Below are 16,772 nucleotides of genomic sequence, written 5' to 3'. Positions count from 1 at the left end.
TTGGACTCTGTTGAGGTTTGAAATTTTACCCAATTGCTAACATTTGCCTGTGGCATTATGCAACATGCCAGTTCAATGAAATTGCCTGTGCTGTAAATAACCATCCTCCACTGTGAAGAGAGAAGTGCTGATATGAACAAGATGGCTGTTATTGTTGATTCAATATTTGGAAGCGTTGTCGACATGGACTGGATGTTTTTGTTCACTTCCTCCACTGCAATTGCTAAAACTACAGGAAGAATACTATTCGAAACAGCTGAGCTCCACACATCAACCATTAAAGGGAAGGGAAGCATTAAACCACTGACTTGGCTAAATTTGAGTTACTTTTTGTGTGCATCACAAAAGGTACTGCCTGTGGGAAAACACTTGACTGCTCTGAAAGGAACATCTACTGTGCATGTCCCATCTCTCCATGTACCCACTGCTTTACTTACAGCCCTCCTAAGGCACACAGCGATGACTGCTAGTTAAACAGTGTTGGTGAGGACAGAATAAGGCAAAATCAGCTCCCATGGTGACGCACACTTTGATGAATGAGCAGGTGCAAAGTATGGATTTCCCTCTCTGTTGTAGCGTTGAGAATGCATACATTCATTTCCCTGAAGGCCTAAACAGTGTGTGCTGTCAACACTTTGATTCTGCATGTGATCTATTTCTGTTTTACACGCCGTAAGACTTCCTGCATCATTCCTTTTCTTTTTCCTGCTGACCTGTGTGCTGCCTCCTGCTAGCCAATGGTTATAATGGGTATATGTTCAGAAAAATTTGTTAATAGAGTCTTGCAAGCTAATGCTACAAAGGGCTTCATTTCCTGCAGTTGAGGTATTACAAGGACTGAAAAGAACTGCACATTTAATGCAACTATACATGAAGAAGACGCACTCTTGAATCAGTAGCTTCAATTCCATCAACAAATTGATTTTACAAAAATAAATTTGCTTATTGGAAGCATACCAATTCAGAAAAAAACTCATGGCTTTTGATTAAATAAAAATTGCGATAGGATGAGGTGGTTGTGCGGCCGTATCAAACTAAATGCATTTCACAAAACTGCAATGGAAGCATTTTTTTTTATCACTCGACTCAAATGATCAATGGCCAGATGTTACCACTGGCAAAAACACTGAAGAAGACAACAAGTAGTAATAGTATGGTGGTTTTTCTTTGTTTTTGTTGAACAATGTCCTGCTGGCTCCACCAGAGCTCTCACAGCATCACACGGTTCATAAAAACGTTGTGTGTTATTCCAATGAGTTTATTTCATAGCACTTCTGTAAAACTGGTAACTACAATTTCCCCAAAACACATAGCTGCTCCTAAGAATAAGGGACTTGTCACTCCAAAGTCTGAATAAGACGCCGATGTTTCCTCTGATGGATGGTAGATGATGGACGCACTGACATGGTTGGATAATAAATATGTCTCATATGGTTTTTTTACATCCATCGTTGCCATCATTTTTAATGACTTATTGCGTGATCAAGCTTAACGTGTGATTTTAATTTGAGGTCTTATTTAATGGAAACACCACACTTGCGAAATTGTGTTTTTTCAACATTAGCAGAAAATAGACAAAAATGTGTGCACAATTGTAATTCTTGTTCCCACTTTGACATAGGGCATGTTCTCTCCCATTTCCCTGCTCAGGAGTGTGCCTGGTGCTGGGTTGCATGATCTTCCCTGACGGCTGGGATGCGGAAGTGATCCGAGATATGTGTGGGGAGCATTCAGGGAAATACTCTCTGGGTGACTGCTCAGTACGCTGGGCCTACATGCTGGCCATTATGGGCATCCTGGACGCCCTCATCCTCTCCTTCCTGGCCTTCGTCCTGGGAAACCGGCAGACAGACTTCTATCTGGATGATCTGCAGACAGACAACAAAGGTGAGTAAAGGTAGACTCAAACATAAGAATTCAGTTTTCCTCAACAGTCTTTGTATTTTATTAACAAGTTGAGTTCAGCACTTGCATAAATAAAACACTGTGTGTGGTTGTTTGCTGGCAGAAATGAGTGACAAAAGAAATCATAACAGTTGTGAAAGATTTCTGTGATCCAGGAAAGAGACAATGAAAAAGTGAAAGAAAGGAAAAACATGCTCTGTACAATGGCTGGACATAAATGTAGAGTAAATGTAGATCAACATGCTGACGTTAGTTGTATTTGCAGGTCATACAACCTTATTTCTTATGAGGAAGAAGAGAGACATTATATTTACTTGGAAACATTCAATGAAACCAGAGGTTGGTTTCATCAAAAGTGTTACTTTCAAAACTATATAGATGTACTTTGAAAATTGAGAAATTTATGAAAATGCAGAGTTGGACATTTATATGATCGTCATTGAAAGAGTGTTTGAAAACAAATTTTTGGGTGCAACCAACTTTTTGAAAATGTGTGAAATAAGAATCATAGGGATTCTGGGGAAAGACAAACCTAACAGTGTCAACACATTGGTGATATGAAAGTATAATAATAAGATATGCATTATTTTACATATATACATCAATGCAGTCAGTGTATAAAGGTCTTGTAAAATATTCTCCCTGTTTAGCTAAATTGATTTCTGTTTTGATAAATCCAATGACACCAGGATCCCATTAAAACTTTTAAATCCTGTCCTTTAGGCTGGTTTTGAATTGCTTTGCTGGAATTTTACTTGGATTTCAGATAGAATCTAATCTTATTTAAAGTTATACAAATTACCTAATTCAATATACCCTTCTTGCATTTGACGATTTAAAGATAACTAACCTACAGTGTAATTTATACATTTAGTAACACCTTTCACAAGGTAAGGTGCTTTTAAATCTGCACTCCTAGTGTTTTAGGTTAAAAAAAAAGTAGCTGAAAAGGTAAAATTGTCCAACTTTTCGAATTTTTTAACCCTAAACTGAGCCCATTACCATTACCAGGAGTGAGATTTGCTTGGTTTAGAATGAATACACTTCAATCTGACCTCTGTATATCCAGCCAAATTGCTCTCAGTGCTGAATCTAAGAGTGAGGGAGAGTCCTCTGGGAGCTTTCTGACAGTTTGCATGATATTGCATCAGGGCAGGCCAATCACATTGTTCTATGTGCTCTAAGAAGAAAGGGGAAGAGGAGGAAAGAAGAGCGCTGGTGGAAGGGCACAGGCAGGAGATATTATTTTTGAACAATAAAAGTCTTCTTATATAAGGATTTTGTGTTTGATCTGACTCCAAAAACCCAAAGTGCATCATCACAAAACAAAGATCAGCGTTTAAAAAAAAAAAAAAAAAAAAGGGGGGGGGGGGATGGGGAGAAAAAAAATCCTTGACATGAGACATAGTAATTGGTGAGAGGAAAGCAAAACAGTAAAAAAAAGAGAGAAGGAGGGAGAGGAAGAGTCAGAATCTAGTGACATAAGATGTCTCGGTTTTTCTGATGATCTATCTTCATGATGGTTTCCATGGTAACTGAGATATTCCGGAGCGTGGGCGTGTCTTTCTGTTCTTATCTGATTAACCTCACTGACGGTTTCTATGAGTTTACACATAAAATGCCCACCAATCCAAGCACTATATCAACTGCATATGGTTTGTTCACAAATTTCTTTCCTGAAACACAAAAATTTCCTCTATGTACAATCAATAAATAACTGAAGGTTAGCCAAGAAATAAATAAAGCTTTAGCAGAAATAAATCCTTAGACTTTCACTGTCCACTAGTCCAAGATTCAGATTGCTTATAAATGCCTTTCAGGCATGGACGGTTCTAGACGGGGGCCACCAGGGTGCCAGTGCCCCTGTACTAAAAAGATAATACTATAATGATGATATGACCTGGCACAGAAACCGTAACATATTTGTCCAATTTAATTTCTTACCTTCACAGTTTTACTTTAATAATGAATTAAAAATTAATATGTTGGACCTCCAGCTGTACTGAGAGATTGAGACAGTTTTCATTAGAAGTCTCTTCGGAGTCGCAAGTGGTTCTTTGGTTCAATTAATATATTAAACAATGAAATATTTCCCTTCTTTTTTGTTTAATTTAATTCCTCAGGTAAATTTGGTCAGAACGGCAATAGCTTTCAAATATAAAAGATTAAACACATGACACTTGTGCCATTCTAGAAACTGTGTTTGGTTAGCATAAAACACAGTTTGTGCTAAATTAAACACACAATGTAATGAGACCTAAAACACAGTTATGCTAACCAAGTTTTAGATTAAATTTAGTGCTTCTGAATTATTTCATACTATGGGATTGGGTTCTGGATTTGAGCTAGCATAGTAAATTAGATTTTCAAAACACAATTGACTAAAAATCTAGAATAAAAGCTTCTTTGACTTATGATAAATGTTTTTTGAGAGTAATTTTGCATTTAAATGAGAATACAAAAAATGAAATGGAAAACATAATATTAACAACTAAATTTGAATACTAGAATCACTAACCTTGACTCAGAAAAGGAAACAGCTTTTTGTTGCAATAAATCTTATACTGAATTTAATTTCCTTACATATGGCCTCTTATTTTTCCAACTTTTGTCCCAATCCAATAAACAATACCAAAACAAGAGTCAATAGCAGAACAGGCAGTTTGATTATAACTGCAAAATAAATGAAGCACACAAATATAGTTTAACACACAATGTGAAGAGATAAAAAATAGCTTGCTACCATTTTCTTGATGAAACTGTGAATGTTGAATGTAGCTGGTGCTAGCCCGTGCTAACAACTTAGCTTTGATGAGGCTAATGTTATTTCTGCTAAAAAAGAAAAAAAAATACATCTCTACTTACAGTCAAAGTCAGCAGTTAAATTGACATTATTAGAATTTAATCAGACCTTCAGTTCAGGGACGTCTGTTCAGCTTGTTATGGCCTCCAAAATCGTCTCTGAGGACTGATGATGACCCTTTACATCTCTTTTCTTACCCAAAAAATACATCCGGCCCAATGTTTGTTTACAACTACCCAATATTTGGGTTGAATTAATAATTTAGAAATTCTCGTTTTTCATTTCCTATTGAAATGTAAAATATAATTCAATCTATGATAAAGGCAGCTCTTGAAATATCTGAAACAGACTTCAAACTGAATTGAAATATTTACAGATTAAAAAGTGGATAACTTTACCTTCACAATTTAATTTAATTGTAGGTAATTCACAAAATATTTCCATGTGAAAGCATATGTACACACGGGTCAAATATAGTCTCAAATTAAAGCAGTCTTTCCCCCCAGTCAGAGGATGACCTAAATGCTTTACACATACTTATGTAAGTAAATTCTTTTTGTTTTTTGCAAAACTGTGCAATTCTTCTCATTGTGTGTTGCAGTATGTAAGTTAATTTTTCCTTCTCTCTCTTTGCAGATTTTGCTGTTTCGAGGGTAAGTTGATCTGCAATACACATTTGATGTGAGAAGATTGAAGAATATGCTTGAAATAAAACAAGTCTGTGGGTATATGGAATAACTTTGTATGTTGACAGTACATAGAGGGTTTTTTGTTTTCGGTCCTGCTTCCCTCTGCGACGGCCCAAAATAACTCAAGCACAACAATAGATAAAATAAGAATCTGCTTCTCCATCTCTCACTTGATCACACTATTACTTCTGGACCTCAGTTCCCACTCAGGTCCATCCAGCCTGAGAACCTCTTTCCACAGGTTCAGAGTGATCTGAAAAAGAAGGAAAGTGTGCTGGAAGTTTCTTGTGGCTAAGTGAAAGTCTTTATAATTGCTCAGAGACAAGCACCTTTCATGCCTAGAGTTTTTCCTATGCTACCACCTGGTGTCTGTCTGTTGCGTAAGGAGTGTTGGGTTACTGCTGGTGTCCACCAGTTCATGGTTTCTCCAGGATGTCACATTGGCAACAGAAGCTCAAAACTTGGCCTATTTGGATTCCATATCCCAACCTCATACAATACCTTTGTAGGGAGGTTAAAGTGGCTTGAAGTTGGTAACACTAAACAGAAATCCTGGGTGAACTATGGATGAGGTATTTTGGTGTAGGGTGTGTCCAAATAAATAAATATAAATTACTAAATACATCTTGTATTACTTGTAATTTCCAATGATATTGTAAGTGTTATTACATATGCAAATGGTGTTAGTTGTTGTGGTTTCTCAACAAATTTCTTAAAATTGTTGAGAAACCAACTAATTTCTCAAATGTGTTGGTTTCTCAACAAATTTGAGAAACCAATTCAAATTTTAGTTTGAACTGAAAATTTTTTAGTTAGTTTTTTTTTTTTTTTTTTTTTTTTTTTTTCTCTTTCCGCAGGTTTAGAGGGATACTTTAAGGATATATGCTTCACTTTATGCTTCTTTCTCTCCTCTACTCCTGTCTCCTTTCCTTTTAAACCTTTTCCGTACCTTTCTCCCTTTCCTTTCTCCATTCTTCTTCATCTATGTGCCCATAACAAGTCTGTGAAAGTAAATCTGTTGGGCCACACCTCGACACTCACACATTAATTCTGAGGCCCACACTGTCAGACAGGTCATGTTAAAAAAAAGAAAAACGATAGCATATGTCCAAATTCAGGGGCTGCATCCTTCAGAGGCCTTGCTATCCTGCAGACATAATTTTAATACAGAATGAATGTTAAATCTACTTGATAAATTGTCATCTAATATGTCGTATTTTCAAAAGCAGATTAGTGATATGTCTTCTGTCTTATCTTTTCTCACAGATTGAGGTACGAGACAGAAGAGAGCCTCGGTATGGAGTGCAACGTCTTCACTGAGGGCAACAACGGCACTGAACAACTTCTGTTTATCTTTCTCTTCTCTATCTCTCCACCTTCTGTTCTTCTTTTCTATCCAATGATCAGGATATCACCCAATTTCAATGCAGACACCGCGTGTAGATAAAAAAAAAATCAACTACAACAAACACGAGGATAAACTATATTTTGAAAAAAAAATACAAGGTTGTACAGTGCATTTAACACTCAACTTTCTCAACAAATACCTTTATGATGAAAAATATTTACTGTATTTAAAGTCTTGAGTTTTTTTGTGTGAGAACTCCGATCCCTAAGATGAAGAACCATAATGTCCGTTTTACAGTTCTTTATTTAAAGTGTCGCTATTTACTGACTTTGAGTTTGTGTGGTGTGTACATTCAAAGCATCAAACAACAGATAAGTGGTACTCCTCGCACAGTTACAGAGTCAAGACTCGCAATATACCAGAAGGTTCCATTACTACACATGTAAAAAAAAAAAAAAAAAAATCTACAGGGACTCATATGGCTCTTCATCTGAGGACTTTTAAATGTGAAGAATTTAAAGGAGTACCCCATTGCAGCTTTACAGAATTTAACATCTCTGGGAGATTCTCTACTGTACATACTAAACAATGTAAATAACATAACTGCTGACGCGAACAGCCGACGACAAAACCTCATCTGACTCCGATGCATTCGAGTATAGTATTTCTACCCTCCGTTTCAGTGTTCCTCGTGCTGGAAGGGCATCTGAGTATACAGTCGGATTTGCTGTGCTCCTGCAATTCCCCACTACTGATTTAGTGGGATCACACAGATGGGAATAACACAGATATCATAGCTGGAAGATCCACAGAGAAGCAGAGCACCGTGACTTGGAATAATTGTGTTTGATCACCTTTTCTTTTCTTTTTTTTTTTTGAGGGGGAAAGAAAGAGACACTTCTCCTGCGTCAACATGGCCTCAAAAGAAGCTGCTTATTGTAGATTTCCACCCTCTAGTATGTTGTAGATTTTACCGTTGACTTTAGCTGCAGCTGTCATGTAGAAAAACGTTTTATTTGTGTTTCACTTGTTTGTGCCATCTCACAACCCCCCTCTCTTCAGTGTGCAGTTTACTCCAGTTTACGGTTCCAGCATACAGTGATCAGTTTACGCTACAGATGTCTTAAGACTGTGTGCATTTGACTGCTAGTGCTGGCCCCTAGTGCTGCGTGAAGGTGATGTCACATATGCCTCTTTAAAACAGAAAATTCCAGGTGGGACAACCATCTGCTATAAAACAAGTTTAAAATTTAAGTAACAAAAAAAGCTAGTGCGACAAAAAGACAAGGGTAGACACTTCCTGAAATACAAGCATTTTTAACACTTCAGTGTAGTTCTTCATGAATAAGGAAAAAAGGTGAATGAGTGAATGTGCTAAACTTGATTTAAAATTGTAATGCAATTACTTAAGCGATAGCTTGGATTTATTTTAAGTGAAGTGCTGTGAAGTAATCAGTTATATACTTAAAGTAAAAAAAATAATGTTTATTTGAATATTTCTTTATTGTAGAAATGCTTCTAGGCCATAGATTCCTTTAATCTAATTAATTTCCCCCTTAAATTGTTCCATATTTGGAAAGAAAAGGCATTTTATGGCTGAGCATCAGAGCTCTATATGTGGGTTACGCCATGAAAAACTAGCCAAATCCGTCATGCTAAGGGCATAAAGATTATTTTGCTACTGCCTGCAGTTCAGCATCCATGAATGCATTGAAAAACTGAAGTCTGAATAAAGGGACATACAGTGTATTTGTAGCTTACCAATTTAAAACAAAGACCTCAACAACAACAATAGTCTTGTAAGTCCTTGTTGAGCTGGACGCCAGCTTGGTCAGACACTGCTGAGGGATTGCATCCGATTCCTCAACTAGCCATTGTTACCAGTCAGCCAGTGTGGTTGTATTGGTCACCCTGGCATTAACGGGACGCCCTGGCTGATCCTACAGGTGCTTGCACTGCTGGCAGACCATTACGTCCTCTCCACTCCCAGATTCTAGAGGTATTTTCTGATAAAGCTGCCTCTGGAGTAGCCTGGTAAAAACCAGCAAAACCAGCCCCTTGTTCTACCCTTCAGCTCCTTCAGAGGGTCTGAACTCTCATCTGTTGAGAAACGATTGTTTCCTGGAAGCTATGGACTCTGTTGAAGTTTTAATTTTACCCAACTGCTAATGTTTGGCTGTGACATGTGTAATGTGCCAGTTCTACGCTATGAAGCTTACCGGAAATTACTTGCTCTGTAACCAACCGTTCTCCACTGTGAAGAGAGAAATGCCGTACTGTTAATGCTAATTCAATATTTGGATTAGGATTAGTTAGTTAGTTGCTAAAGCTACAGCCAGACTACAATTCTAAAACAGCACAGAAAATCAATGTTATCATTCACAACTTCTTCGCTGTTTGGCCTGGCAGAAAATCTACTGGAGCTGTAAGCGAGATCTGAATTTAGCAGAATAGCGCAAGAAAGGAATGACTGGGATAACTCTGGAGGAAAGCATTGACATTTTGGAAGACAGAATTTGATCCCTGAGATTGGAGATTTTCACTGGTTTTTAAATAGCATTTTGATATCCCTCTTCTCTGAGATTACCTTTAACGATGACGAGCCTTGGTTTTCCAGTGAAGGTCATGCTGCCCTACACCATAACACTGCCTCCATCAGAAACAGATTGGCTTTGGTAGCATAGAGAACATTATCATGAGTGTGACGCAGGTACTCAACTATACAACAGTTTAGGGGAAAAACACATACTTAGCAATATAAGATTCAACGCCAAGAAGCATTATTAAAAAAAACAAAACAATGATCAAACATAAATCTTCTTAGTAGCTAACATGTTTAGTCCATTACCTGTTGTAGACATTACGTTCTATCGCAAATAGTTCTTAGAGAAATGAAGAACTTATCTGAGCCACTGAAGGCTTGCAGCTAGCCTGGCAGATTAACCTAAGATAACTTTAACCATTAAAAACAACAAAACAAATTAGTGGGATGCAAAGCTGCAATAGAGGACATTAAATGATACAGTTTCACGAGGTACCATTCTCATTTTTTTTCACCTAAGCAATGTGTTTCTGCACTAACGTTACATTGGTTGAGGTCATTGGATGAGACAATCGGACTTGTCAACTCTTTTAACAGGGTCATTTCAGCAACTTTATCAAAAAATGTGGTTCTTGACTTACAGGTTTAAAAGTGATTTGGAAATGATCCCATTGAGATGGATACTTTGCCAAAGTAACTTTAGCACAGCCAGAGATGTTGTTTGGCTACGAAACAAGAAATAAACATTACTGACTTCTGAATATGTACCAGTTAATATCTTCTAATGTAGCACCATATCACATGGTATTAAGATTTTCAGGTTGAGGTTTTTTATTTATTTTATTTCTAAAATTAGCTAGAGTGGGTGAAGACCTTTCTCAACAGCTGTTGGCTTTCCACTGCTAACTGCTGTTATATGACATCTAAGGTAACAAACTGATAACTTACAGAAGCTCACAGATTCAAGCTATCGCCTCATGGGGGAAAAATACATTTTAACACAACATTTAGGCAAATGCTGATAAATTAGCTCATTTTAAACATTTTGCATCAAGTCCTGTTGTTCTCCCATAATCTTTATTTATGAACATTAGTGAAACACAAGATGGTATTAAAGTGACAAAGTAAAAATTCCACTCCCTCATTTTTAAACTTTTTACTTAATGATCATTTTTCAACACTCCAATTTTTTCCAAGTTATTTAGATTCAGAAAACCTGCTAGAAATGATTCATTTTCAGCTCATCAGGGCAAGTGTTTGTGAGAACAACACATTAAATGCTACCTATGCTTCCATTAATAAACATGTCACCCACAATAGCAGTGTGAACTTCAAACTGTGGAGGCTATGATGCCAGAACAGAGCTGAAGAGGCAAATCCAAATAAACTGTTTTAACTTTCCTAAAAGAGTGTTAGCTTCTCACATGACATTGGAAATAAAGTAGGAAATATTCAAAATGGTTTTGAACACAAAATATCATCTTAGAGTGTGTCAAACCGGCTGCAGGTTTTATGTAGTGCATGGTTATAACATTTCTACCTTAAGAGAAATTTCCAGATTTTTATCTTTAGTTTTGCATTTGGCTGTGAACTTAAAGCTTTAAAAAATCTTTGATGTGAATGTGTGCTTACCTTCCTGTTAGTAACAGTCATGAGCTGGAATGAGACCCTCATGGTATTTGAACCTTGAAGAAAAAAAAAAGCCATGCATTACACATAATTGAAAAATAATGTAGCTTTTATTTACCGCAGAAACAATTTATTCTACCATTCTTTAAAAAAAAAACAAAAACTAATTGATTATTAAAGTTAGAATAATTATCCATTACTTTTATTCATTATTTTGAATGTGATTATTCAATAACATATTATTCATTTTGACGTTCTGCTCTTTATAGAAGAATATAAATGCAAAAAGCTGATATTACCTGGTTATTTAGTAAGGATATCAAACTGGATAGAGACATAAAAGATATTCAAATCATAGCTCACTAACTGAAGTTTAAAACAGATTAATAGGACTGACTGGAGAAACTCCGTTAGGTTCAAGCTGTACGAACTGGCAACATTTCTAAACAACCAGGTCTGTCTTTTCTGTTGTTACAAAGGCAACGTGTACTGGGCTTTCTTTGGCTCAGGAGTGTGCAGCAACAGGTGGGGAAGGGGGAGTGTTGTGCAATTCTATTCTCCATACAGCCAGACTAAACTTACATCAGTCTGGTAGTTTCTCAGCCTTAAACTTTTAACACCAGTGTAATGAAACATGTTAGTAGTTTGTGAAACTGGTTAATCCCAAATCCCAGGTTGGTTCTCTTGCTGAATCAGCAATTGATGTGGTTTCAAATGTTGAACTTTTCTGAAATCTAGAATATATGTTGAACTTAAGGAATACAAGCAAATGGCGTTTTGTTTTGTTTTTTGTTTGTTTGTTTGTTTTTTTACTTTCATGTTTTTCAGAAAGTCCATTTGATGGGAATATTGATTCTTTAGAACCTTTGAGCTCATTGGTCTGGAATTTGCTAAAAAAAAAAAAAAAATCCCCAAAGACCTGCAGACCACACACTGTCCTCTGGGATAACTGCCAGATATTTCCTGCGTTATCCATGTAGCTGTGACATTAAACTAGTTGTTACCCTCACTAATAGATGTGAACATAAACATGATTCCACATCCTGGTCCAGAGAATTGATGGGTTCCGAATGATCAGTTTACACAAGAACAAAGGAGGTATGGTAGTTTGTTAGTGTTCATCAAATTAATTTGTTGTAATTTGAACATTTTACATTACTAACTGCCACTAAGAGCATTGTTTTCTTTTGTCAAAGATCAATTACTGTACCTGCTGGCCAAATGATGGGTTCTTTATGCTTTAGCTGCTTCACATTTCTCTGCTGTTTGCTGTGGTTCTGGTGACTAGCAGGATTCTGCCATGACAAACTGCGGTTGCACAATATGACAAAGCAGTCTGCTGTAATCCAGGGCACCATGGGGGATTTTTATCCCTCTCAGAGGAACCCTTCAGGCTGACACACTGTAACTGAAACTCCCAAAGCTTGGCTTAAGTCATGACAGGAATAAAATTAGCTGTATGCATGGATAATTGTTTTATATGAGAAACTGACTTGCTGTGCCCAAGTAAAGAAAAGGTACAATCACACCATAAACCCTCCTAAGTAGATAAATGAATTTCACCGAGCTGTCAAATATTGACCTGATGGTTTACACATTGGGCCAAATCACAAACAGAGAGCAGCCTCCATAAACTATCCTTTTACTGTTATAACTAACTTTAATCAATGTCATGAGTTGTTAAGAAAGCATTCTTTATTGTTTTTTTCAGTAAGGTTTTGAAGGGTGTGTATGAGCAGTCAATGTCTCACTGGCAGTAGATAGTGGTTTGAGAAAATCACGATTGGAGAATATTTGCAGACTTCCCAAAAACTGCAACATCAGTGAAAATGTTTAGAATAAACCACTCAACATTTCAGAGTTATTAGCTTAGTGCCACTCAGTTAAGTATTGGAATAGCAGTCATCTTATTTAGCCAAAAGCAAAAGCAAAAAAAAAACAACAAAAAAAAAACACCTTTTTCTTTTCAAAGATGGTGTAATCTAGAGGTGTGAAGGTGTTTAATAAACTACTCCAAAATGTTTGGAGTGGGCTTAGTGTCATTCAGCTAAGTAAATAGGAAATTACTTTGCGGTTGGCTTGGCTAGCCCAAAAAAAAAAAGTTCCAATTTTCTTTTCAAAGGTGGCCCTAATCCTCTTCTGTACTTAGAGGTGTGAAGGTGCTTAATAAACCAAAAACAGGGAGTTAGTTACTTGCATAAACTTGCATTAATTTCCTGCTCAACATCCCGTCATGAGACTGACCACTCTGACCACTGTCTACTCCAGTTAAGACGTCTAAAAACTGTAGTTCATACATTCACTGTGGGGAAAGTCCAAAACTCAGATTTTTCTCTCATGAAGAATTTCAACCAACCTTTAAAAGTTGACTAATTTATAAATGAAAGACAAGATGCCTACCGACTGAACCAACTGGTTATCGTTTCACTTGGTTCATTTGCAGTGGATTCCAGTGCATTCCTTTACTATACATAGATTAAGCAGATAGCTAGATGTACAGTGTCTTTTTAGAATGGTAGCTAGCTAATTCTCAGGAAGCTGTGTACTAAGTACTGTATTAAAGGCTCATTATGGAAATTACAAACAAAACAAGTCAAAAATAAGAGTGACTTGATGAGGTCATCATTTAAATGATGAGCTGCTTCGCTCTGGCTCTTTTGATGAAGTGTAGACTAGATTAGCACTGATGATGTTTTTCTTTCTGGGCCTTTAAGACAATATGATAACAGCCCTTATGCTGAATCTAATGATGCTGTCTATGGAGGCTCTGCACAGACCCCTGGCCTGTCTATCCACTGTCGTAGTGTAAAAGTGCTGGGCCCTCATTCAAGAGACATTTATTTCTGTTTTACCTTGAATTATCTGTGCAAACATTAAAAAAAAAAAAAAAAAAACATTTGCAGTGAAACTCAACAGTTTGGTAAAGAAGAATACTCATACTTGCTTTTGATGTTTGTTTAGTTATCTGAGCAGAATTTGTTTACTGTTCCATACAAAGAGCTGCGTTAAGCAGTCAGTCATGTTTCTCACACATTGTAGCGTGCATCTGTCATTTGTTTTGGGAGGGGTTTTTTTCACAGGCCCAGGACATAATTTCATAACACATTAACAGTTAGAATATAAAGAAAACATAGCCCTGAGGCCTAAGTGGTCATGTGAGGCTTACAAGAATCAGTACCTGTACGATCGTCATTCTGGTCTTTTTTCTGGGTACTTTGGTTCCTGAGGACTTGACAATGAACCTATGGAAAAAAAAAAGAACCTTAAAAAGGAACTGAAAATACCTTAACCCTGATGAGCACATATTTGTACCACTCCAGGTGCCTCTAAGAACTCTTGAATTAATTCTGATGTGGTGCAGAACCAGCAAAACAAGTAGTGACACGGTAGTTTTTTTTCTACTACTGACTACTCACTCAGACTGAGCTCTGAAACTAGATGGGTCATTTGTAGATTTGAGGTCAATTCAGTTTCAAACCATGAAATTAAGACGAAGTTGAATTAATTACCTTACTTTGTGGAGACATTTTGATTTATAAAACATAGGAGTAAGAAACATATATTTTTATTTTCAATTTTCAATTGGACTCCAAAGCTGAATTCGCCTCAGTCTAGAACTGTGGGATCATTTAACGATGTGAAAAAGATTGAAAGGGTGTTAAGAGTCAGTGAGAAGTCATTTCTGATTTCTAGCTACAAACGAAATGTTTGTGGATTATGTAAATGTCATGGACATGTCAATGATGTATCATCTTTTTATCATGCAATATCATATATAAAGATGTATTGTGTGGGGCGGGACAGATTGGGAACAAAAAAAAAAAAGAATAATGTTCAGTGACTTATGTTATTCTAGTTGACTTTCTGTTAACTCCTGAAATGCAGATGTTGCCAAAATACCATAAACGATCATGTGTTACCATGAGAGAAAAAAAAAAGAAAAAAGAATCAGTTTTGCTTTTGTACAACAAAATAATGATATACAGATATTTGTCATGTGTTTCTGATGAGATCTTTGTTTTTATGTGTTTATCACAGACTCTTCTGTTCCGTTACGGTTTTACTTTCAAAATATTTAGGTATGAAATATGATGGTTCCTTGGTCTTATGAGGCCTAAAAACCCTAGATTCATTTTGGACTCGCTAACGGGCCGCTGCTTTTTGAGATCTCAATGCCCAAAAAGTTTGAAAACTAAAAAAGGAATGAGAAGTCTGTTTCTCAAGTTGCTTGATCGTGTACGAGTGTAGAGCCTCAAACGGGCCTGTCGCTCGCCACAGTTCAGGGTGACATACTGATTTTGATTTGAAGCTTATGTCTAATTCCTATTTGTGAATAGTATTCAACCTCATAGTGATGAAAAATTCTGTTCTTAAAACACATTTTGAAAAAGGTAAATAAAGATATTTTACATTCAAAATCAGTTGTGAAGGATTTTTTGAAGGTTAAAAGCTAATAACTTTGATAGGAAGTGGCAGCAGGGCACAGGAGAGAAACTCGGACATCCTGTTACTCGGCCACACCCTTCGCCTTAGTTTGGGGAATCCAAAGGCGTTCGATCGTCAGAACTTACACAGAGTTTCCCATCTTTCCTGGGGTCTTCTACTGAAGAAGGTAAACCAAGCCACCTGAACTGTATCCTTTTTATGTAGAAGAGCAGAAAGTTAACTCCAAACTGGACGATGGAGATTCACAAGCAAACTCCAAGTCTGAACCAAATGATGGTTTTGGATCTACATGTCTGGACAGAAACATCCAGGCTGATGCTGCTTTAGGTTGAAGATGACATTCCTTTGACATGAATGTAAATAGCTGCATTTCTATTGACTGTAAAATTCACAAATCGCAAATACAAAAAATAACTTAGTTAAAATACATTAGTTAAATGGAAACTAATTTAAAAAACATGTTTCTCAATAACTCTGTGCAAAAATGGGTTTTTTCAGCCTTTTTCAGACTTACCGCAATTGGTGTATTTTGCAAAACACTTTCTCTGCATCATAAGTCAATTTAAATACATTAGCTGTGTTTTTGTTCTTCAAATTGAAATTCTGAACATAAATTTGCTTAACGGATGCAGGCCAATAAAAAAAAAAGTCACGTTTTTTGCTAGAAAGTTGTGCGAGGATGACTGTTGTGATCACATTAACAAACCTTTCCTGTTTGATTTTCATTTCATTTCTTACTTAAAGGAAACGGCACAATTGCAAAGGATTTTCTCAACATTGGCACAATATTGAAAAAAGTTTTGTGCACATTTGTAATAGAAACTCAGTTACTGACCCCAAGTACACAAATGAGCAAGCAGCCCTTTGGCTCCAGACCAAGGTGATCGCTCCGGTTCTTTCAGCTGGAACATCTGTTTATATTTATATAATATATTAAAATATTTTCACTTTCTACAGTAAATATTTAAATTTATAAAGGAAAATGCAAATGCTAACAAATTTGATCGAGTTCCCTAATGTTTTTTTTTTTTTACTTGGATTAGACCAGCTGCGTTTCCATTACAAATGTGCACAGAACTTTGTCAATATCCCACTAATGTAAAAACAAGAAACTATTTTACAATTACAGTGTTTCCATTAATTAAGAAAGGCAATTAAAATCACCCATGAATAAACAAGTCGCTCCTTCATCCTCCAACTACTTCCTGTCATCTTCTTCATGGTTTGTGACAGTAGTAACATCAAGTTGATCATGCGACTATCTGATGCGAAACAATTGTTTCTGTTGCAGTTTTGCAAAACAAATCAATTTTGCAGAAGTATACTGTCAATGAAAATGCAGCCAATGTGCAGAATTCCCAGAAATAAAAACAATTAATAGGATTTTGAGTGTCACTTTTTAAGAAAATT

General features: G+C 36.5%; 1 protein-coding gene across 1 annotated transcript in view; it reads left to right on the top strand.

Annotated features, from left to right (window-relative positions):
- The window catches only part of lhfpl4a (LHFPL tetraspan subfamily member 4a), a 38,393-nt gene extending 23,578 nt beyond the window's left edge, over window positions 1-14,815 (top strand). Inside the window, exons 2-4 of the mRNA XM_015032814.1 lie at window positions 1,651-1,887; window positions 5,345-5,361; window positions 6,664-14,815. Coding sequence (XP_014888300.1) covers window positions 1,651-1,887; window positions 5,345-5,361; window positions 6,664-6,717 — 308 coding nt within the window. The 3' untranslated portion in view covers window positions 6,718-14,815. The remainder of the gene's footprint in view (window positions 1-1,650; window positions 1,888-5,344; window positions 5,362-6,663) is intronic.
- Window positions 14,816-16,772: the final 1,957 nt, after the last annotated feature.

Source organism: Poecilia latipinna, unplaced genomic scaffold (assembly GCF_001443285.1).
Source record: "Poecilia latipinna isolate Pla-1442-1.1 unplaced genomic scaffold, P_latipinna-1.0 Scaffold251, whole genome shotgun sequence".
In the NCBI taxonomy this organism is placed as follows: Eukaryota; Metazoa; Chordata; class Actinopteri; order Cyprinodontiformes; family Poeciliidae; genus Poecilia; species Poecilia latipinna.
Note: the sequence above shows the minus strand (reverse complement) of the source record. Positions and strands in the feature narration are given on the sequence as shown.